The sequence below is a fragment of the Eleginops maclovinus genome, chromosome 13, assembly GCF_036324505.1.
Source record: "Eleginops maclovinus isolate JMC-PN-2008 ecotype Puerto Natales chromosome 13, JC_Emac_rtc_rv5, whole genome shotgun sequence".
NCBI lineage: Eukaryota > Metazoa > Chordata > Actinopteri > Perciformes > Eleginopidae > Eleginops > Eleginops maclovinus.
In genome coordinates this window covers 21,034,558-21,056,974 of record NC_086361.1, presented here as the reverse complement: position 1 = coordinate 21,056,974, position 22,417 = coordinate 21,034,558, and the positions used below count along the sequence as shown (strand labels likewise).

Sequence of the window (22,417 nt, the reverse complement as noted above, 5' to 3'; positions counted from 1 at the left end):
ACACCTACTCTTACAGATGTATTGTTGGTCCAATAGAGGCAGAGTGTTTCCAGTCAACAAACAACAACACTGGTTGATTCCTTCAACGGTCTAAGAGCTTTTTCCCTGCTCTGTTCAATTTGGTCTAAAAGTCATTTCTAAATATTTGCAATCAAGCAGTTATTTATTCGTCTGTCCAGTTATCTGCCCGGTTGTCATGAAACTTGATTGAAGCACCAACGGAAATTCATGTTGGTGGGTGGAGACACAAATTTGGTTTCTCTGGTCCACATCAATTCAAGATTCAATGCTTTTTTTCTCATGTGCACAGCATCTACAGTGCAGATACGGAAATGAAAAACAAAAGACCCAGGCCTGTGGGACGAAGCTGTCTCTGAGTCTGGTGGTTTTGGTCCTGATGCTGCGTGGGAAGAACAGTTTGTTGCTGTGGCGATGGGGGTCTTTGATAATCCTGTGAGCTTTCTTCCTGAGCCGCTGGGTGTAGAGGTCCTCCATGGATGGCAGCTCCATCCTGATGATGGCCATAGGGAATTTCTGGTTAATTCATGTTGTATCGGAATAATCAAGAGAAATATTTCCTGGAGATTCCCATGAGGCGTCCTTATTGATTCTGCATTACGACTGAGTAAATAAACACACTGTGGTACAAAGAATGACTTTCAAACTTGGGAATTGGGAACATCAAATGAGCTTATTCCTCCACCATTGGCCTTGATGGTGGTCTGCACTCCTCCTTTGTCATTCAAGGTTCCTTTAAGGATGGATTGCATGTCTATAATTACAAATGAAACACATATCCGGGCAATTGTTTCCTTACAGAGCGGTCAGGGAACTCTGCAGAGTTAAACTCTCTAAGGATGTCTCAAACTTTTTCTGAAGAATCGAGTTAATTAAATTGCAGTTTTGGCAAAACAGCTCCAACTCATGACAGTTTCCAGGGCTTTTAACCGCATGTTTCTTATGAATGGATGGCATTTGGTCAGTTTTACCTTTGATGTTATAACCCCATTTTACCAGGATGACACCCTTCATGTACTTTTAAACTTAATTGTACTTTCTGTTTTCTTTCTTTGTATTCAATTTCCTTATTAACTTTTGCTACAAGCCAATTAGGGCGATAGTTAGCTCTGTAAGTCTGTGTGCCATTCCAAAGCACTTGCTGCTCTAATTAGTGAATCTTTATCTATCCAATTAAATCTCATCCTCTCCTTAAAGCCTCTTCTTCTCACTCTCCTCCTGACCCACATGTCCAGACACACAAGGAGCTACAGTGCGCTTCATTTTTCTGTGTTTGCCTCTTTGACAGCGTGGGCAGCTACATTTATCTCCACAGGTACTCGAAAATATGTGCGTCAATGCGTGGATGACAGGTGTGTGTTTTCCAAACACTCATCTTGGACACAGCGGTGCACTTGCTCTGTTCTCTGCCTCGCCTGCTCAACTGAAACACACAAATGACTGTTTTATAGCGAGGCAGATACTTGTTTCAGATAGAGTTCATCGCTGCAAAACACCACTCAATAACTCCTCGAGGAAAAAGTCATTTGTTCACTTTTGTCCTAAGGTTGTGTTTGGAGCTTAAGACTGACTGAGCTGTACTTGGTTGCATATCTATTCTATCATATTAAAGAAATGGAAATGTGGTTGTGTGAGGCAAGTGTCCATAGTCAGTAGATGGCATCCCCAGTTTCCCTATTTCAGGTTAATTGTCCGTCCTTGTTATGAAACAGGGCTTTTTGATAAGTCCAAAGCTGTTATATCTACCTCTGATGTCACTTAAATGGTGAATCTGGATTAAAGTCACACAAGCAAGGCAAGGCAAGGCAAGGCAACCATAGAACAATGATCCCTGCATCCTGCAGTGTAAACTCATTGTTAATGTTGGATTTTATACAGATTAAATTCCAGTTACCTATGCATCCTGACACTGTGCTTCTCTCTGCTGTTCCCTGAGAGAGCTATTTGTTAGTATTAAAGTTGTTTCCATTTAGTTTGTACTCCATTGTTTGTCCATTTCCTGATATCTATTTGATTGGCATGGAAATAGAAAGCTAAACCCGCCCTTTACTATGATTCATAATTCCAGATAAAGCATAACTGTCAACCGCCATCAGGAGGAGAGGAACTAATATGAGTTTCATTTTGTTTATCGAGTAAACAAAGGATTGGGCTTGTTAGTTTTGCTTGTCTGAAGTTCTCAGCAGGCTCTCAGATGCCTCACACATACTGTTTGACTCTCTAGAGTTCATATAAAAACAAACAGGCCTGTGCTTGTTCTCACTTTCTCACACAGACAGAGTTTTGGGTGTAATTACCTCGAAAGACTGCAGAGAGTCTGGAGGTCGGGGAGGCTGGTCAAGTCTCACTTGAGGAGTTTAATCCCTAGTGATTCTGCAATATAAACTAACAATTAAACTTATTCACACAACTCAGGAGAAAGTTCTTTCATGGCAGACCACAGGCTAATTAGCTGTCCGGCGCAGGGAAGCAAAGATAACAAGTTTGTTGTTCACTTCTGCACTTTAATCCCCACCTATTAATCCCTCCTGAAAACACACCGAACACCTTCTCAAATAAGAACTCGGGTCATGTAAGGTTAGCTAATAGTCAAGTAGCAATGAAAGGTAATAGCAGTCTTTTGTAACTTGTAGCTGGACAGTGTTTTGGGGGGGTAAAATTCCATTATGATGCAATAAATAACATTATGTGTTCTCAATAATATGTACTCCAAAGGGATCTTTGTTTTTCAGTTCAGTTGCAAAATCTGATATTTTCCCTAAACAAAGAAGTAATTCCAGGACAATCAAATGGTCTGCATATATTAAGGTATTTCATCAGATCTGCATTATGTTAGATAGTGTATTTTTAAAGGAATTTAAGGGCATTTGAGGTATAAAAACACTTATAATTGGACAAAGAGTTCTGAAATCTATGCCTGCTTTTTCTCGTTCACTAAGTAAAAAATCAAGGTTGATGTTTTTGTGATTTTCTATTTTAATCCCGTAACGACCAAATGAACACATTTAATCAATTAAAGTAAATCCTTAATTACATTGTGCTCAATGGGTACAATGCCGGAATTGTAAGATAATACGTGCATATTGACAGTCATGACGTAGTAGAATCTCTGAGATCGTGTTCTGCCAGGCAGCTCAGAGCTGAGATGAAGATTAGGACACACACACACACACACACACACACACACACACCGCACAGCTGATTTGACACACAAACACACAGCTGGCCAGATAAACCCATATATTTGATCAGTGGGCTAACGCTTGACGTCACAGGGTGCTTTCGGGATTATTTACTCTTTTGCAAATGTGATGCATCATTTAAAGACTTGTAGCATTGCATAACATCACATGTCCGAGGGACGGGGACGCAATACCGTGACGAGGCTCGCTTTGATTTCATTAAAGCAATTCATGCACAGTCATTTTTATCTATTCGTCAGCATGTTGCAGAAAACAGCCTTCTGGCTTCTTCCCGTGTTTGCTTTGTGAGTCAATTTGCAAAACCCCTAGTCTGTCATTCAACATTTACCAGATCGTGGTTTTGGGGGGCTTTTCTACCTCTATAATCTTGCTTAATGAATCCTACTTTTTAATCGTATGTATTTTCTATCTGCTGCTGAGTTTTTGCTGACAAACTGCATTTCCTCTGTCAGGTCCTCCTCCTCTCTGGGTAATTGTTGCTGAGCTGTTTCTTTCTCTCTCTGATTGACAGGTGGGAAGAGCAGCCTGGCTAGCGCTATAGTCACCGTTGTTGTTAAGAAAACCAAGAGTCCAGTCCCGCTGCCATGGGGAAACAGAACAGCAAGCTGCGGCCCGAGATGCTGCAGGACCTCCGGGAGAACACAGAGTTCTCCGACCACGAGCTGCAGGAGTGGTACAAGGTACGTCGACACACACTTTACACTGAGGCTGCATATTGGCTGCACATTATCGTGCTGCACCCAGTCATAGGTGATGGACTGCTACTACTACTGAAACAAATCCAGTAGTGGGAAGCAGCTATTTACATTTACTCATGCACTACAATTGAAATACTTTAGTAAACATTTTGTGATTAAATCCAGCAAATCGGACCAGGACAATGGCTATAAACCCACTTCCTGTTCCCCTACTTATGGACCACATCTATCTATGAACTCAGCCTTCATTTACACACACCTGTAAAGCAACATAATATCAAATTGGGCTAGAGACGTAGGGGCAATTGGTAGGGAATCCAATTGCCACAAAGCCGCACTTAATCAATCCATGCCCATTTTCCAACCAGGCCTTGTGCTGGAGCTCAACGAACCATCTGCAAAGTGTTCTGACGCCTCTGTGTTTATAAAATCTGTTCAATCCACTCAGCAGAAGAGTAAACACCAGGCAGATTAATCCAAACCTCCTCTGTGGAAGCTCCAGCTACAATAAGCGTCTCCAGGAACACATTTTGCCATGATGATCCACACACAGAGAACAATATCAGCAACGAGGCTGATTATTATGTAACGCTGAGAGGCACATAATGCATAAGTAGCTTTTACTTTGGATAGTTAAGTACATTTTGCAGGACTTTTACCTTTAAGCTAACATGTGATTCGATATTGAAATGTTTTCGCTTTCACTTGAATCTGCATTTACTGATTTTACGCACATCAAAGTTGATGTCTTGGACCTGGTATTTAAGTGTAGTCTGTTGCATAATCTAGCAGACATAGAGCAGCACTAGAATTCACTTGCATTTGTAGATCTGGCCAAATATAGGTCCAAAAATTACTCTTATTTTAGCTCTGTTTTTGTTTCCACCACTTACTTCTGTGGGAAACTCATTTGTGCTGCTTGTGTCCGCACTCTCATTCATTAGTTCACTTCCCAAAAGCCCATAACCATAGATGACGGTCAGACGGACTGGAGAGCTTTGCCTCCTGGCTCTGCTCCCCCTTAGCTCCCAAGATAGTTAAACTCCTTTGCTTGTGGCATAACAACTCACTCCCCAACAAGAGGAAGCAAGCGTTGAAGCTTCTGCCTGCTCCTGGTAGTCTTTATTCGCAATGGGGTTGCCGTGATCATTCGCAGGACAGGGCACAGAAATAATTCGTAACACTGACAGCAGCCTTAAGGGTCACAATGTTTGTCTCGGTATAAGACAGAGCAACACCCGGCCCCAGTCTGTTAAGCCTCAGCATGATGAGATGCCGCAGTGTCCTGACCGCAGGGGTTATCTCATCATGTGTGCATGGATAGTGTGTTTGTCTAATGGCTATACAACAAGATGCATGGATTAAACCTATATAACAGCTGTGTGAGCCGTCCTGAATAAGAGCTGCACATGTTAAACTCTTACCCTCCTGACCTGGGACTTAATCCCCTCTGACCCTGGGTCTCTTCACACTGACCGTGGTCCTGATGGTGCTCACTCTCAGAGGATTAACAGCTCCAGGATGATGGAGATGTCACATAAAGTGCACAGTAAATTCCCCTAGATGTCTGGTAGCCCGAGGTCTCTGAGAAGTTATCTAGCTTGTCTTTGTAGGAGAAATCATTGGCTAGAGACCAGGAAAAGGTTGAAGCGCCTTTTCAGAAAAATGTCAAGACACTGGCAATAAAAAACGTGTTATTAGAACTTTTCCACCCTCACTTATGAGAATATTTCATAAGACGATCGAAAAGTAATTCCAGGCTTGAAATGGTGACAATGACTTTGTCACCTCTCTGACTTTATCTCAAAGGCCTTTAAAAAAAAAAAGAGAGCTTTATTCCGGCCGAACAAAAGGCTGAGGCTGACGTGACTTTTACTTCCTCTTTTTCCTCTGGAACAATGCTGCTTTATCAAATGTGACAGACAAACCTGCCTACAACTATCCAAGACTTTTCAATACGGACTTCTTCAGTGTCATATGGTTCTTGATTGTTCCAGATGGCTTTTATTTATGCCTGCTCTCCTCTTGTATTATAAAGATGTACTATATTGTGTTAAATCATTATTTTTCACCCTCGTCTGACCTCTTTTTACCTCAGGGTTTCTTGAAGGACTGCCCCAGCGGGACCCTGAATGTCGAAGAGTTCAAGAAAATCTACGCCAACTTCTTCCCCTACGGTGACGCCTCAAAGTTTGCCGAGCACGTCTTCCGGACATTCGACACCAATGCAGACGGGACGATAGACTTCCGGGAGTTCATCATCGCCCTGAGCGTGACGTCGCGGGGCAAGCTGGAGCAGAAGCTGAAGTGGGCCTTCAGCATGTACGACCTGGACGGAAACGGATACATCAGCCGCGACGAGATGCTGGAGATTGTACAGGTGAGGAAGGGATTGGTTGTGGGAAAGGGGGGAGATGAAAAGGATTTTGGACGGACATTTTTATTAACAAATGTAGATAAAGAACCAAACCATGCAGCTTTCATATTTCTTGAAAGAAAGTCATACAGAGAGCATCACTGTCTGCCGATTTGAAAGAGTAGAGTTGGCGTTGTATATTTAAATACAAAGAGAGGATGACCGGGGGGAGGGGGGGTCACACCTGATAATACTAGGTGGTACGAGGTCATACAACTCACTCAAAGTACCTCTCTGCGCTGGCTCCCATCTGAGGAGTGTTTTGGCATTTGGATAAGTGATAACAGAGTGTTTTGGGTTCAGCAGAAGATGAAGGTCACGCTGTTGGTGCACAGAGATTGTATCTGACAACTCGGTATTAAATCATCTCAAGAAGGACATTTATAGAGCTGGAGAACGTGACAAGCAGGAAATAGAGATACACTTTAGTACGTAAGATCTCTGGGGTACATTTTCCCTTTAAAATGCGTGTTGCATCAGGAGTAAACGTGTCACCTAGCCTGGATGAGTTCCATAATTCATTGGAGTTTCTTTGTAAAGGATTGGATTTCTTTTTAGAGCCCCAAAAAGGAAATCCCCCAAATTGGTTTAATTGGGATATTTAACATGATACATACTGTATGTGTGGATACGAAAGACCCCCAAATGGTGTCACAAATGTCCAAACATAGCTTAGCTTCTAGCCGGCAAAACAATCTGCGGAGAGAGCAGACATGCTAAGTGCTCAGTTTAATTATGTAAGTTAAAACTCTCCTATAAGTATGTGTAAAGAGGCTCAGATATGCAAAGACTCTAAAAGGCATAGCATACTCAAATGAATGACATAGGCATCAGTTGTATAAAGGCTGTTAAATATTACACTACATTAGTCTGTAATCCTGTTGATCCTGAAGAGAAGAAGTGGAGACTCGTATGTGGAGATGTTGGTGTTGGTGTGTGTCAAAGATTAGCAAGTTCATTTTAACCAGAGTTTATCCCTGAGTGTGTAGGGTACTGGGATTATCCTCAAGATCATTGAGGTTACATACCGTTGGATGAGAGAGGAGGGGGCCTATTGTGTCATTTTATAGAGTGATGGGGAGAAAAAGAGATTGTCCGGATAAAGGAAGTTGTTTTCACACCACATCATCCTCACCCTTCACATCCTTGTCAAAAGGGTTGGGGTTAGGGTTAGGGTTAGAGAAATAAAAGCCTTGAATGTAACCCAACATATACCCCCAATTTAGTTTTTAATTGCCATACTTTTGTTGTTTGCCGAGCACTGAGGATGGAGTGTGGGCCGAATTGTGTTCTACAAACGCCCGTCTTTTGCCTCCTTTCAGATGAAGACATCAAATTATTTTATAGCTGCAGAGATAAAGTTTTACAGCTCGTACCATTTCCACACAATATTTTCCCAACGGAGAGGATTTAATGGGCATGTAAGCTGCTGGTAGATCGGCGTCCGACACCGGCTGAATCTCTGTATTGATCAACAGATAAAGGTAAGCTGACGTGTGTGATCTGCGGTATGCTGCCGGGTTTTTATGACGTGACAAACACTGCGTGGGTGTTTGCAGATGAGCTGACCAGACAGCAGCTCTTAACATCAGAAGGAAATGTCAGTGTCTTTAGAAGAGCGTGTTTATCAGCATCTTAAAAAGCTAGCGTTGTGTTTCTTCTCTCATGCTGAGTCTCCTTAATGGGTTCCTGCCGGTTTGCATTCACTTACCTCTCTATTCTCCCACCCCGCCATCTCTCTCTTTCTTTCTCTCGCCGCCCCGATCCGTCCATCAGGCCATCTACAAGATGGTGTCATCTGTGATGAAGATGCCAGAGGACGAGTCAACGCCGGAGAAGAGGACGGATAAGATCTTCAGACAAATGGACCTCAATAATGATGGTGAGGAGGAAATGGAAACATGGAGGGGGGAGTGAGGAATGTGACAGCCTATTGAAAATAATCTTTGAAATGTACTCATTAAACTGGACGTTTGTGAGAGGATCGAGCACTGAATGTATTCATTTTTTTATATAATACAATAAAACAGGCATCCTCCAATACTATTACACAAGAACAAGTTCCTAGTTTACAACACAATTTATTCTTTTATATACTTTCAAGTTAAAATGTGATGTGGAATAACAGAAAGAGAATCATACAATCTTTCATCTCCAGGCTTTTTCCAAGAAGGGGGCTAATTTAATGAAGATGAACAACAAATATACCGAATCCCATTCAAAAACGTATTTTCAGCTCATGATAAGCGACGTTATTCATTATATTTCTTGCATGATTCAAATTAAATCTGTGAAAAAATGGTGCCTCTGAAGACTTCTACTCACACAAGACAAATGGAAGTAATTTGGCATGGACATTTCAGTTGATTGTCATCTTTCTTTAGTATTTGTTGATTTTATTTGTTTATTTATATCTTTCACATGGGGGGGGTTCACTGCTGATGTTTCTAATGTCATAGAACAAAACGTGATCCGTCTCTTAAATTTGTGTCAACTACAGACCTTATTTCGAGCTATTTTCCAAAATCGTACGGAGAAATCCGAGGGAACCGGAAGTGGTAAAATGCTAACTCACTTCCGGGTTTTAGGACTCGTTCCTGCACTGCTGTGTTGCTGAGCAAAAACTAATAAGCGGAGTGTACTATATATTGCACGCATAGCAGGGATCTTTCACAAGGTTGTAACAGTCTGTGGGGGTTTAATGGTTTTGGTTCCTTCATGTTCCTTTCTCTCCGTCTCGTCTGCAGGAAAGTTGTCCCTGGAGGAGTTCATCAAAGGTGCCAAAAGCGACCCCTCCATCGTGCGGTTACTCCAATGCGACCCCAGCTCGGCCTCCCAGTTCTGAACACCCCCCCTCCCGCTGCCCTGCTGCAACCCTTTTTTCCTCCTCACCCCCTCTGTTGCTATTGAAACACTCAAATCAATGCATGATGGTTCTCGTCTTTCATATCATTTTTTTTTTTGTGTGTGCAAGAATGGAGGAGGGATTTTTAGGAAGATAAGGAAAAGCCATCATTATCATTTGACATCATCCTCTTTTTTTTGGTTGTATATTTGGGAAAGCCGAATGGACATGGATATGTTAAATGAGCGGTGGCGTCCGGTAATGTTCCCGAATATCTGTCGGATTTTCCAGGGAGAGCTTTGTGTGGATTTTTTTCGCGGAGTGGGGGATTGCTCCTCCACACAACACACACTTATGTACATCATGTATATACTGTACGTCTATGTATATCACCAAATGAAGTGTATGGTGCACACTCTATGGCATTGAAGCAGTATTATGTAGCGTAAATTCCTGGTGTGATTTGAATGGGGGTGGGGGGGGGGGGGTTATTGGGATTTTACTGCTATATGATCTTTCGCTGAGAAAAAGAAGGCCTAAGATCCCATTAGCTTTTTATTGTCATCGATATCTACTGGCATTTTGTTGATTTTTAAATTGTTTGTACATATTGTTTTTCCTCCGTCATGCGGTTTTATTTATTCATTTTTATTCTTCTTATTATTGTACTTTGATATGTTCCAGTTTACGGTGACACAGAGAGTTCAGACGGATCTCTTTGTTGGTTTGTTAACGTGGAAGAATATATATTTAAAAAACTCCATAATGCATTTGATCAATCACCAGTAGCACATATCGTCTCAGCCTCCATGTGTTTATGAAGTAAGGCTGTGTCTGAATGTGTGCACGTGGACATGCAATGAGGCTTTACAGTATTATCACGTTGTGTTGTTTCTTATAAGTATTCTTTAACACAAGCAGTACATTTGAGATAGTCGTTAACCTGTCACACTATACTGCATGATCCTATGAACTGACAAAAATCCACAAAAAAAAAGTTAACGCACAGCAGTATCTTTTTGTAGCTCTGCAGCCTCCTCAGCACTGTACCAGGCAGAAATGATTGAGTATTTGTCTTGCTTTTGGGACATACCCTCCTCCCTTCCTCCTCCCCCCCTTTTCCCTGTCCCTCTGACACACAGAGAACTCACTAAGGGCTCGTTCATCACTCTCCAGCTGAATGCTTTTATAACCTCCTGGATTAGTCTGCTTACAGAGCAGTTACATGAAGGGTCATGTTTCCCCAGATACTTGTTCTGAATATTTCCAAACACGTGAGACTGGAATAAGTGGTTGTGTTTACATACGCACTGATATAAAACCTTACTTCATATTTGGAGCAGCAAGAAACGCGTTGAAACACGACAGCAAAATGCACCTGCGACGTATCCTCGTACACCGGTTCCTATAACCCCTTTTCCACTGAAAATCAGATGGTTCTAGTTGCTAGCTGGTTCTAGTTTGGTTTGCAGCTACTTATACATGCAAACCAGTTTGTTACACGGTGGAAATAAACTGGTTTGCAAATGGGCAACGACACCAAAACCATTCTTAGATCCGTTTTGGTTAACGAAAAGTTATTCCTCATGAAAATCAAACCAAACTGTTTCATTTCCGCTCTAAATAAACTGCTGTCTTGCAGGAAAACAACTTGGTTAGGTTCAGGAAACAAAGAGACCTGATGAAGTTTAGGAAAAGAACATGATTTTGGTTAAATAATCTACGAAAAGGGCAAAATTACCACGAAACCTCGGTTTTTACACGTGGAAAAGAGCCATCCCCTATAGGTGTAACTTCGATGCATACGGTACAAACGTATTTTGTGGGATGTGGATTATAGTGCGCATGAGAACAGCCTGCATCAATGTGGTCTCTCCAATTTAACTGAAAAGACTTCAATCTATGATATCACAGATTTAAAATGCGCTTCAGACTCACCGTGCATTCTGTAAACACAGCCACTGGTTGCAGGAATAGCAGCACCACCATGTACCGAGTGGAGCAATTTAAAGCCTCCAATGTCAGATCACCATTTATATCTACTGTTTGGAAGTTGGACATATTCTGTTTGTGAAGAAGCTAAATGTTGGGCAGACTGAGAAAACGCTGTAAAAATGCATCATTCTTTGAAAGAGACCTTCAGGCTCTCTACTTTTATAGGCTGCTATAGATAAAGGTATACAATGTATGTGTGTTTTTGAGATTAAAGAAGTGATTTACTGGACTTAAGTGCAATACTAACATACTTTACTGGAGTACTTTCATTTTATACAACTTTACTTTAGTGAAATATATAGTAACATAATTGATAAACACTTTTATTTACCTGACAACTGGATTTCCTTTTTCAGATTTAAGTTTGGTTAATCACCTTTGAATTTAGATTTAAGTAAGACTTCATCAGTTATTGTTATAATAGTAGAAAGGTGAAAGAAGAGCCTGATTAAAATCACATTTTAGGGTTCTTGTTTTGCAGACAGACTCAATAATTTGTGATTTGGTAGCGTTTCCTATCTGTGATGTAATTATATGTTTGTCTTGGCCTTTTTAAATGTAAGATAAAGTTCTCCTGTAAGTTTTAGAGACAATTTAAGAGTGTTTATTAAATATTACAAGGATAAAATCATTAACTGCAATTATTTTTGGCCAGGACAATCGTGACATGACATTCATATCTTCCTATGACTTATTGTTATGCATTAAACTTTTTAAAAAAGTAATTGAGCTCCAACTTTAAGTGCTTCAATAGTCTTTTGTTAGAAAATCCTCTCGATAATGTCACCACTGAAAGGCTTCACTGAAACCAGACTAATGCAATTATTTCAGGTAGTTGAGCATTTCTATTTCTAAGTGCTTTAGACAGGCTTCACTTCACTGATTATAGAAAATATAAAACCCAGCATCAAATGATTTCTCTGTCTACCATGTGAGGTAAAAAAAGGTACGACAATTCATACCAGACTGAACTGGCAAAAGTGAGTTTCTAAATGTGTATTGCCCAACATTTCACTACTTCACAAATTGAATTCCTGCGTGCAGCGGGGCGGGGCGGGTCATGGCAAACTCCCTGCATGCACCTGACATTAGGATGGGAGTGTAACTTGAACCATTTGCACAGGAGCTTCCTAACCTCTGCTTTTGGGGATCATATAGTGTCACTGCCTCCTGCTGGTAGGAAAAGGAACAACAGTTGCCACCCCCTGATCTATACCACAGTTTAACCCTTTTCTATTCTCACTGCCTCTGATGAATTGGTACCTTGTGTTGGATAAATGCACCCCTCTTTCTTTCTTTCTTTCTTTCTTTCTTCCCCTCCTTCCTAACCTCCCTTTACTCCCTTCCAATTTTTCTGTTGCATGAAAACCTCACGTGAGGATGTCATGTTTGTTCAGTTGGACCTGAAATATACCTATGTGTTTCAAAGCTGCTCGTGTGGACTGTGTCCTTATTTCTGGGTATTTGGGAACGCATCGAAGGGATATTTCTGGGTTTTTTGAAGTGGGGTTGTACAGTAGATGGCAGTCAGCATGCCCACAGTTCCAATAAACAGAAAGAAGTACAAGCATGGAAGCTAGGCAATGTACTGCTATAAAAAAAAAGGATTTGAGCCTCTTAAAAAAGCCCAACTACAAGGTCAATACTTTTACTCTGACGTCAAATTAAGGTGATGGAAATATTGCAAAGATAACTCAAATTTAAAGAGGCCCTAGTCTGCTCATTTTCAGCTTCATACTTGCATTGAGTACCTCTCCTGGGACATGTCTCCATGCTTTAATTTTCAAAAAGCTCTTTATTTCTCTCATACTGTGCTGCAGCATCTCTTTTCACCCTCTGTCTGAAACCAGAGCCTAGTCTGCTCTGATTGATTAGCTGGCCGGCTCTTTTGTGATTGGTCGACCAGCTTAGAGATGTCCCGCCCTTTAACCTATCACCTACAATGTGTTGGAGCGCTAGCCAATACAAGCGCAAGTGTTCCATATAGTGATGTCACTATGTTAAGGAGGTAAACAAAGGAGTCCAATTGAGGCTCTCAGGCAGAGGGGGGGAGTCTTGGGAGAGAAACGCTGGGATTGGGATTTTAGCCTTTGCACAAAAACCTATATAAACACGATACATGTAATAAGTAATAGGGCCAATCAGAGTCACATACCAATCAGAGGTTCAGTGATTTCATACCCAGTCCTTGCTGTCAACATGTTTGTGTGCAATATAATTGAACCCCTTATTGCTCGAGTCGTATATCTAAAGTATTTAGTGTTATTTTATGTAAACAGCTTCAGCTAAATAAACTGTACCTCTTTGTTTCATAGTATCTCTCGTGCCTGTGTCTCCGGCTGAGAGTAATGGCTGGTCTGACTCTTGAACACTACTGTCATGCCTTTCCCTGTGAAGCAACAGCGTATAGGTCCTTATTAACAAACCCCTGACAGGAAGTGGGCGGGTGTGTTACCAGCCGCCTGTCAGGGTGTCTACATCTGTCTGAGTGTAACCAGTCATTCCAGTCAGGCCACTGGCTGCTGCCATTACAGCACATTAAAGTGAAAGGTCTCCTGGCACACAGATCAGCACAAGACAGATACAGAATTAGGAATAGAAACTTTATTTACTTGTTGAATGTAATAAATATAAAACACTTGCAGTAGGGAACCAACATCAGAACAAAAGCATACACACTTACACTCATTCACTCAGACATCTCCATCCTTAATAAAAACAGAATACAAATAATGAAGGCACTCTGTTCACTTGAGTTGTGAGGACTGTTTCTACTGTACCTGCCTCCATTATATGTGTTAAATAAAACATTAAAAACAAATTCATGTTATTGATTACTTCCCGAGAGTTAGACGTGAAGATCGATACCAATCATCGGTGCAAAAACAAATGAATCAAATGGAAAACTTGTTGGTAATTAGTGAGCTGTAGAGGTGTTGGTAGCTGTCCGACAGAAACGTGAGCGACATCAATCTTCTTATTTACCTCTCGGGCAAGAAAGCGAGACAATAAATTCTCCAAAATGCCAAACTCTTGTTCCTCTTCTGAATGAACAGGCACCATGTCCTCACTTTGAAGGATTTTCCTCATCTGTCTGTCCTGATATGAATAGAGACCCTGAGCTTCCAATATTTCAAACATCGGCACTGTTAATTAAAACATACCCAGCTTTGAGCTCGTAGTGTTGAAGTTCTGACGGAACATTGGGAGCTGAGTATGATGCCTTTGGTCTTTAGGTATGTTCCATTTGTCTAAATCCAGAAGCTGGACCTCTCCATCGTTCCTCTCTCCAGAAGTTTGTGCTGCTCCGGTGGCCTTTGCTGGCTGCCAGCTCTGGTTTCCTGACTCTCTCGGTCTGACCTTTCCTTGTGCTGCGGGCGAAGGGGACGTCTATCCGAGGGAGGAAGACTCTGATGATGTTTGGGAAGGTGCTGGGGAAGAGGAGGAGGTTTTCCCTGCTGTCTCTGAGGTTCATTGTAGCTTCTCGAAGACTGAGCGTAGCTTCTCTGAGATTCAGCGTAGCTTCTCTGAGATTCAGCGTTGCTTCTTGAAGACTGAGCGTAGCTTCTCTGAGATTCAGCATTGCTTCTCTGAGATTCAGCGTTGCTTCTTGAAGACTGAGCGTAGCTTCTCTGAGATTCAGCGTAGCTTCTCTGAGATTCAGCATTGCTTCTCGAAGATTCTGCGTAGCTTCTGGGAGGTTCAGCGTAGCGAGGGGGAGCAGCTTCCTCAATCGGCCTCACCACATTGATCTACACAAACATGCAAAGTATTTTCGTAAAATAAATTGCTCTATTGAAAACCATTCTTAACCCTTGTACCTCAGGGGCGTTTTCTGGCTTTGTAGAGCCAACGCTTGAAATGTGATCAGTACTACTAATGTTTTATAATGTACCACAATGAGGGTATTAAATAATAAGATTTTATGTCTGTCTTCAGCTGACATCAGAGCAGCTTTTCTAAACCTAAGGCCCAGCAGCACAGTGTGTGTGTTTGAGTGGAAATCTCACCGATCTGCCAAAGTCCCTGCTCCTCTTCCTGTTAGGGCAGCAAGGTAGACCCAGGAACGAGAAGCAGACAGCAGAGCACCGGGCCGAAAACACCATCTGGATCACACAAGTCACGATGAGAGGCACCCACAGGATCAGGGTGGTGCTCTGCAGAGAGAAACGGGGGAGAGGAGTTAGCTGCAGCCACCAGCTGGACCATAAAGAAGATGTGAGGTGTAAGCAGCAGGGATACAGTGAGGGTAATGATGCCATGCAGAACCCTGTTTTTCCTCAGGCGGCTGTGGGGAGCAGCAGTGTGTCTGGGACTTTGCAGGAGGAGAGTTGGCAGAATGTTTCAAAGTGTTCAGAGGGAATTGCCAGCAGCCGTTTGTGAGGTGGGCCGGCTCGCAGACCACAAACAGAATTAACGATTATAGTTTGAAAAGTTTGGAGCTTTCTTTGGATTCCACAACGAAATAGGCAGGAAGCACAAAAAAAAGAAGCATCATTAGTGCCTCTGAGCAGCGATGAATATCAGAACCAGAAGCCCAAACATATTTTCAGGTGATGTAACAGGCCCGCCGGGAGCCATGTTGGAAGGTCCCCTGCTAATGGGAAACTCGGAGTGAACAGCTAGAGAGCCGTCTCAGAAGATAATAACAAAGTAAGTTGTACTGACAGCAAGTTTCTGGGCAAAGGATAAATCTGGATTATTATTATTATATAAGGTCATCATTTTTAAACATTAAATGCAAGGTAAAATAAAAGTGAGCACGCACAAAATGATAACAACAAATCTTATTACAGGAATACTAAAAGGACCATTTGGAGGCGGAGGAGGTTTTTTTTTAAAGCATGTCTCATTGTCTCACTACCTCAGATTATTGAAGTGGGGTTGTATGAGGTACCTGTCCATAGTCAGCATAGAGTTGGCAGTCATCAAAGAATTTGGAGACAAAATTCGGAAATTTTCCTACAAATTCAGACTTTCCCTACTTTAAAAAGGTCCCACTATTTTCTCATTATTCTAACTCCTTCTTCATGTGGCCCAAATCATCTTCTTTTAAAAATTCACACTTTTTGTCTCGCTTCTTTTTCCGCTTCTAATTTTGTTTCCAACTTCAGATTTTCGACTTTTTGGTATTTCTGACTTTTCCTTCAAAATTATCACTTTTTCCTAAAAGATTCGATTTTTTTTCTAAATGTCGACTTTTAAAAACTCTACAAATCCCAATTTATTTTCCTTTCTATTTTCTTTTCAAACTTCAAATATGACGTAAGACTCTTCAAGCTACCGTGAGCATGAAGAGTCTTACATAATATTTGCTTTGCTATATTAGCTTCAGGACTATTTGGTTAGCCAAAGATTTTTGGGTTAAATCCACAACATGCTATCCTACCAGCCTATTTCCTGCTTTAATACACTTATAAGTATTTGTGGTTACTACAAATGTCTTGTGATGCTGTAAACAGAGCGACTGCATGGCAGCGGTCTCCTATTTGAAAATAAATACTGTCTGTGTTACGATTCTCTCTAATGCTATGTTTGTGCTGCTAATGGCTGAAATCGGACGATGAACTATAAGTTAAAAGCTACCCTATGTGAGCTTACAGCCAGACTGGCACTACCCTCCGTACATCAACTATAAATCCAGCTTAACACAAAGGTCACCTCACAAATTGCAGACTGCTGGCCGTGATAAAATGCCCAAGTGTTGCTGATGTGTGGCTGCAGCTGTTGAGGCTGAGCGGGCCTGACAGTCTGTCTGTGGCACACCGGAACAGGAGCGACAGGGTCAGGTCAGCTTTTCTGCCCCAATGTGACTGACTGAGTTACACTACCCTTCACCCACACTACATGTACACACACACACATTTCACAGAAGGGGCACTGCCACTAAGATGTGCAGCCATGACGCTCTGTTGGGTTTATGCTGCAGTGAAAATGACCAGCTGTTTAAAGAGCAAGCTGCTGCAGAAAAACTCAAAGTTTGTACCTTTTAATTTATCCTTTTTAGATTGTATTATATCTTCATATTATATATTGTATTTGTTTTATTTCTGTATCTTTTTTTAATACATTTTATTACTTCCTTTTTTCTGCATTTTTTTGCACTTCTTGAATTTATATATGTCCTAATTGTTTTATGTAAACGGAAGCTAACAGAGTGGTTAGCTTACCGGTAGCTAGCAAATAAAACGTAATATAAATAGAACAAATATATCATGGATTTGTCACGGATACAAACATCTTTTTCATATAAAGGTTATACATACATTGTTGGTGGAGCGTTGCAAAAACTACGCTAAAGCTATTTTGCATTTAACAATAAAGTCTTTTAAATCTCGATCCCAGCATCTGTCACACACTCACATAGATGCGCGTGGGGTCAAAAGGACACTCGTTGGTGATGCTGGAGTAGCCGATGGCGTCGGGGAAGCGGCAGTGAGTCAGGAGGCTCCGCCCATCGTGAATGATGGTCCTCACCATGGAGACGAAGAGTCCAATGGCCGAGGCCGCCGCCATTAGTGCTGCAACCACTCCGACGGTGAGAAGGGACCACGTCTGTGGGAGGAGCAGGAGGGAAGAAAAGAAAAAAAATCAGGGATCAAAACCGTGAAGGCTGAGAAGATCAAGACTTAATGCTCCCAGTCGGCAAACGGGGGGAATCAGAACATAGATAAAAAGGACAGCAAAGATTAATACAATAGTAAAACAGACAGAACAATTTAATCTAAAGCAGCATTAACAACATGGAGCTTAATGCAAGGATCAATGCAAAAGAAAAAAAGTCTGTGCTTTGTGACCATTTATGTTAAGCATTTAAACGTCATGTCAACGTACTGTGAGCGGGCCATGGGAATTTTTGACCAAGAAAAAGAGGTCCTTTTCCTCTGGGTTTTCCCTTTCCTGTAGTGAGTTATATAGGCCTTTTTTGATGCATGTTAATGGTCCGCAAAAGGCTAAAATCTTAAAGTGACATCATTAAGTTACACTAGCGCTTCTATTGGCTAGCGCTCCAACACATTGTACGTGATAAACTAAGGGGCGGGACATCGCTGAAGGATTGATCAATTCAAACAGAGCTGGCCAGCTAATCAATCAGAGCAGACTGGGCTCTGGTTTCAGACAGAGGGTGATAAGAGGTGCTGCAGCACAGGCAGTATGAGAAAAATAAAGAGCTTTCTGAACATTAAAGCATGGAGACATGTCCCAGGAGAGACACAGAATACAAATATGAACAATGAGCAGAATAGGGCCCCTTTAAAAAGGTGGGCTGACATATGGTTAGTTTAGGTCTTTAATGCCGTATCAAAACTCCAAGTAAGGTGTTGCAGCATTTGAAATTAAAGCTATCAGCTATGAGCAATAATACATGCGAGTACAAAAGCAGCCAACCGATCCCTTAATAGGTTTACAGAAGGTGAGACATAGGTACAGACATTTAAAAATCACTGTGTGTGGAATAAAAGCTGGATAAGAAATGATACAGGAGACAGATTACAAGCTGTGGTAGCCAGGGTTTGTGATACAGGTGTGTGTATATCAATAAAGGGAGTGTTTACTCGTTATTCATGCATAATGCCTGGATGGTTAAAGATAACAGGATGCAGAGTTTGCCCAGTTTACAGTTGATCTTGCCAACAAAGGAAGCGGGGAGTGGTTAGAGAGGGGCAGGTTTGGCCAGGCTTACTCATTCGCTGCCTCGTCAGTCCCGTCTGACAGCTGACTGAGTAAACAGAGGAGAGCAGAAACCAAGCTGCAACGCCGGAAAGAGAGAGGAGAGAAAAACACTCAAACTATTCCAGCTCCTCACACACTTGGCGGCCACATGCAAGAGCTCAAAGGACAGAAACACAAGCTGGGAATAAAGAGTGAAAATATCAAAGAGAAAGCACGTGTGCATGCAGCGCAATGAGACCAATGATATCACGGTTTATAGGTAGCATAATACTAACCAGGCCTTTGCTCTTCTTGTTTTTCGACAGGATGATAGCCAGAATGCCAACGACAATTCCCTGCAGAGACATTTTAAAGAATAATCGTATCACTGCTAGAAAATAACCACAAATATGGTTTCATTCTCATCCAGTCTGAGACACACTCAAGGTAACAACAAAAGGAAGGTCAAAGGATGAAATATCTGAGCTGTGTCGTCAATACAAGTATTTCAGAAATGTCTTTGAGGTCCTGTGTGAAAAACACCCTTCAACTCATGTCTTTCATGTTGGCTGACTGCTATATGAACCTGTGACTCTAACATATCTAATTTCCTTTCTTTTTTAAAGTGAAATAACATTAAATATAAATATTTGGTTCGGGTTTGAGACCCCCTATTTTTTTTAAGGATGGTCTAAAATTGAATCATACTGGAAGGATTCATATTTGCCATTTTGAACATTGATTTAGCACTAGACCCCTTTTAGTTTCAAATCACAGGAGCGATTTCTGATGGAATTATTGAAAAACAAAAGGTTTATTTGCTGCATATCTTTTTATTACTGGAAAAATGTATCTTTAGTTTTGTTCTTAAACACTGCCACCCCCCCTAAATAAATAGCAGAACAGGCCAAAGTTGATTTAAAGCAATGCCCAATAGGCTCCTGTAATTTCTTGTTTTAGATGGAGTGATTTGGACCATAATTAACATTTATTTTAAGGTATTTTTATGTTTTTGTTGCTGAACTTCAAGTATTTGTTGATTTGTTCCTGACAAAGCAGCTGTGTATGAATACAACGATGTAAATAAACATGTTTAAATGCAGGTTCTTTGTTCAGGAATATGGTTTTACAAGCTGCCAGTGAGGCAAAAGCCTGCTATATTGATTTTGATATTAAGAAAACATCTATAGTACTTTGTGATCAATTCTAGCAACATTATTCAGCATTTGTAGCTTGTGGTCTGCAGGGTGCAACTATATCCCTGCTCATAATACTACAACTTGAGATTATAAATCTGATAAGACAGCACTGATATGATTTCCAAGATCTAATGAAAGAAATGTGTAGAACAAATTGTACATTTCCCTGATCTCCCATTGAGAGGTATCATCCCCTTCTTGTTATTGCCAAACTGCTGGAGGATCAGCATGAATCTCTCACTCACTACGAGGCCGCAGGTGAGGGCGACCACGTTGGAGATGGCGTACTCCATGGCGCGGGCCTGCTTGTGGAGGTTGATGTGTCGGAGCACCACGCCGTGCACCAGCGCTCCCAACAGGAAGTTCATGTGACCGATGAGGACCATGCTCAGACCCATCTTCATCAGGGTCTTCGGCTCCTCCAGGCTGGCACAACACATTCCTGAGAAAATATGCAGAGCCATTATAAAAACAGAGTTCGTTTCACGTGATCTTACACGTGTATTGATTCCAGAGAGACAGGAGGCAGGTCAAAACCCCAGCATAGATGTCACTTGTATTAATGATTAGCTGCTGAGCACATAACTACAGTTCATACTGAAACTGTCTGAAGCTAGAAGGACAATAATACAAATGCTATATCAACATTAGCTGCATGCAATAAATAATATAGTTGTGTAGCATTTTAATAAAAGGGAACTCAAGTCATACTGTGTTTGCCCCAAACAATGAGCCTTTCAAATTAAAACTAAAGCCTACATTGCATACACAAGCAGAGCCTATAACAAGTACCAATCTAGAGACAAAGGTGTGTCATGGCTTAATACTATAAGCTCTGATAAATAGTTAATTGCTTTGTATTTGTGTGTGTATTCAACATCTGACACATCCCATATCCACCTGGTAGCTGCTCCCATTCTAACATTTGACAAGACAGTTTCACAACTTGATATTGGAGCAATTCTTACTCACTAATTCCTGCTTTTACTGAGGCAAACCCATGCAGAGGAGAGGAGACAATTAGCACATTTACACTATTAAGCTTCAGATACTTTGTGGACCAGAGTATATGGGCTCAAAAAAGAAGGGCACTACTAACTTACTCCAGAAATAACGTTAGTGAAGATTTTGAGTTGTATAAATAATTTAAGATAACGTAAAATATCGGGACCAGGACTTTGATACAGGTCTTTTGTGTGTGTGTGCGAACTGCTAGAAAAGGTATTTCTACTTTTCATAAGTCCAAATATTCAAAAGAATAGATTAATAATGGCTTTTTTAAAACTTCCCTCACAAGATATTCATCCTCTCCAGATTGGAGCGACATCACCACACCCAAACAAACATTCCGAAAGTTTAAAACAAACACATGTCTGTAATTGACATCATATTTGAATACACTTCAAAGCCATGGCCTATTTATTGTTATTACCTGTACCAGCCATCTTTGTTGGGTCACCATTCAGTTAAATGGTCGCTGGATAGTCTCGCGCGTGGATATTATCAGCGTGTCCTCTTCTCTTCAAACATTAGCTCCTCTCTGCACTCAACCCGCAGGACAGTTAGATAGTGACACTTCGGAGGTTTTTCAAAATAAGATAAGCGTTATCTAACGATGTAGGCTATCACTAAAGTGTAAACTTGATGGCTTGAGGTATTTTGAAACGTTGTATAAGCCTAGTAACTAAGTGTCAAGATATAGCAGTTGTTTGGAAAATGGCAAGTAATGAGTAAACAAGTGCAATTGGTGGTCAAATCGAGAACATGCTTGGTTTTTAATCTTCAGTAATCTCATCTCCCAAATACCACAGGACTCCAAAAGTCATTATTTCTTTAAAACAACATTTGTATGCTTTTACTTTGAAACCAAAGGTACTCATAATTACCCGTTGTCTCTCTGTTAAATTACGGCACACTTTACACAGACAGGTGTGCTGTAGATTGAAGCCGTGCTCGCGGGGACGCGCGAGGGTGACGTCATTTCAGTTAGTGAGCGTTTGGTCTAGTTTTCTAAGCGGAAGAAGTAAAGAAATGATTTACTTTGTCTGTATTTAATTAGATCTTTCCCATCAGATTAAACATCAATCCGCTGAATAATTTATGTGCATGCATTTGAGAGCTCGTTTTAAGGAAACTTTACAAATCTGTAACAATCCTCGTGTTGGAACAAACCTCGGTTTTTGTCCTTTATCAAAGCATTACATCATTATTTACATTATACGAAAATGTGTTTGGGTAGAAAAAGTATGGACGTGCAATATACATTAGTTGAGAATGCTCGAGTCCATTCAATGTGTTCATAATGTTGTTTTTAACACCTAGATCTGTCAGAAACCTCAAGTTAATTAAACTGAATGACTGCAGAATTACCTGAGCTGGACACTTTGGGG

At 41.2% G+C, this 22,417-nt stretch overlaps 2 protein-coding genes across 4 annotated transcripts in view; one reads left to right on the top strand and one right to left on the bottom strand.

The window, feature by feature from the left end:
* The window catches only part of LOC134875323 (hippocalcin-like protein 1), a 40,530-nt gene extending 27,043 nt beyond the window's left edge, over positions 1 to 13,487 (top strand). For both annotated transcript variants that reach the window (XM_063899851.1, XM_063899850.1), the window contains exons 2-5: positions 3,733 to 3,901; positions 6,018 to 6,299; positions 8,112 to 8,217; positions 9,083 to 13,487. In XM_063899851.1, the coding sequence (XP_063755921.1) occupies positions 3,806 to 3,901; positions 6,018 to 6,299; positions 8,112 to 8,217; positions 9,083 to 9,180 (582 nt within the window). In that variant the 5' untranslated portion in view covers positions 3,733 to 3,805 and the 3' untranslated portion in view covers positions 9,181 to 13,487. The remainder of the gene's footprint in view (positions 1 to 3,732; positions 3,902 to 6,017; positions 6,300 to 8,111; positions 8,218 to 9,082) is intronic.
* Positions 13,488 to 13,759: 272 nt separating this feature from the next.
* LOC134875319 (uncharacterized) lies at positions 13,760 to 22,168 on the bottom strand. Of its 2 annotated transcripts, XM_063899846.1 has the most exons (7): positions 21,914 to 22,168; positions 21,460 to 21,567; positions 20,273 to 20,469; positions 19,125 to 19,184; positions 17,539 to 17,730; positions 15,186 to 15,332; positions 13,760 to 14,927 (listed from the first exon to the last, which is right to left on the bottom strand). In XM_063899846.1, the coding sequence occupies exons 2-7, from the start codon at positions 21,470 to 21,472 to the stop codon at positions 14,427 to 14,429; spliced, it is 1,110 nt and encodes a 369-aa protein (XP_063755916.1). In that variant the 5' UTR covers positions 21,473 to 21,567; positions 21,914 to 22,168; the 3' UTR covers positions 13,760 to 14,426. The 2 variants fall into 2 exon arrangements, with proteins under 2 accessions (XP_063755916.1, XP_063755915.1); XM_063899845.1 differs by lacking the exon at positions 21,914 to 22,168 and having other exon boundaries at positions 21,460 to 21,825.
* Between the last annotated feature and the right edge of the window lie 249 nt (positions 22,169 to 22,417).

Bases quoted from the DNA above. Each gene is read 5' to 3' on its own strand.
- LOC134875319 (XM_063899846.1), bottom strand. The intron at 17,731-19,124 runs GTTAGTATTATG...CTCCTCCCACAG, and splicing joins ACAAGAAGAGCAAAGGCCTG to ACGTGGTCCCTTCTCACCGT. The intron at 15,333-17,538 runs GTGAGTGTGTGA...TTCTCTCTGCAG, and splicing joins TTGACCCCACGCGCATCTAT to AGCACCACCCTGATCCTGTG.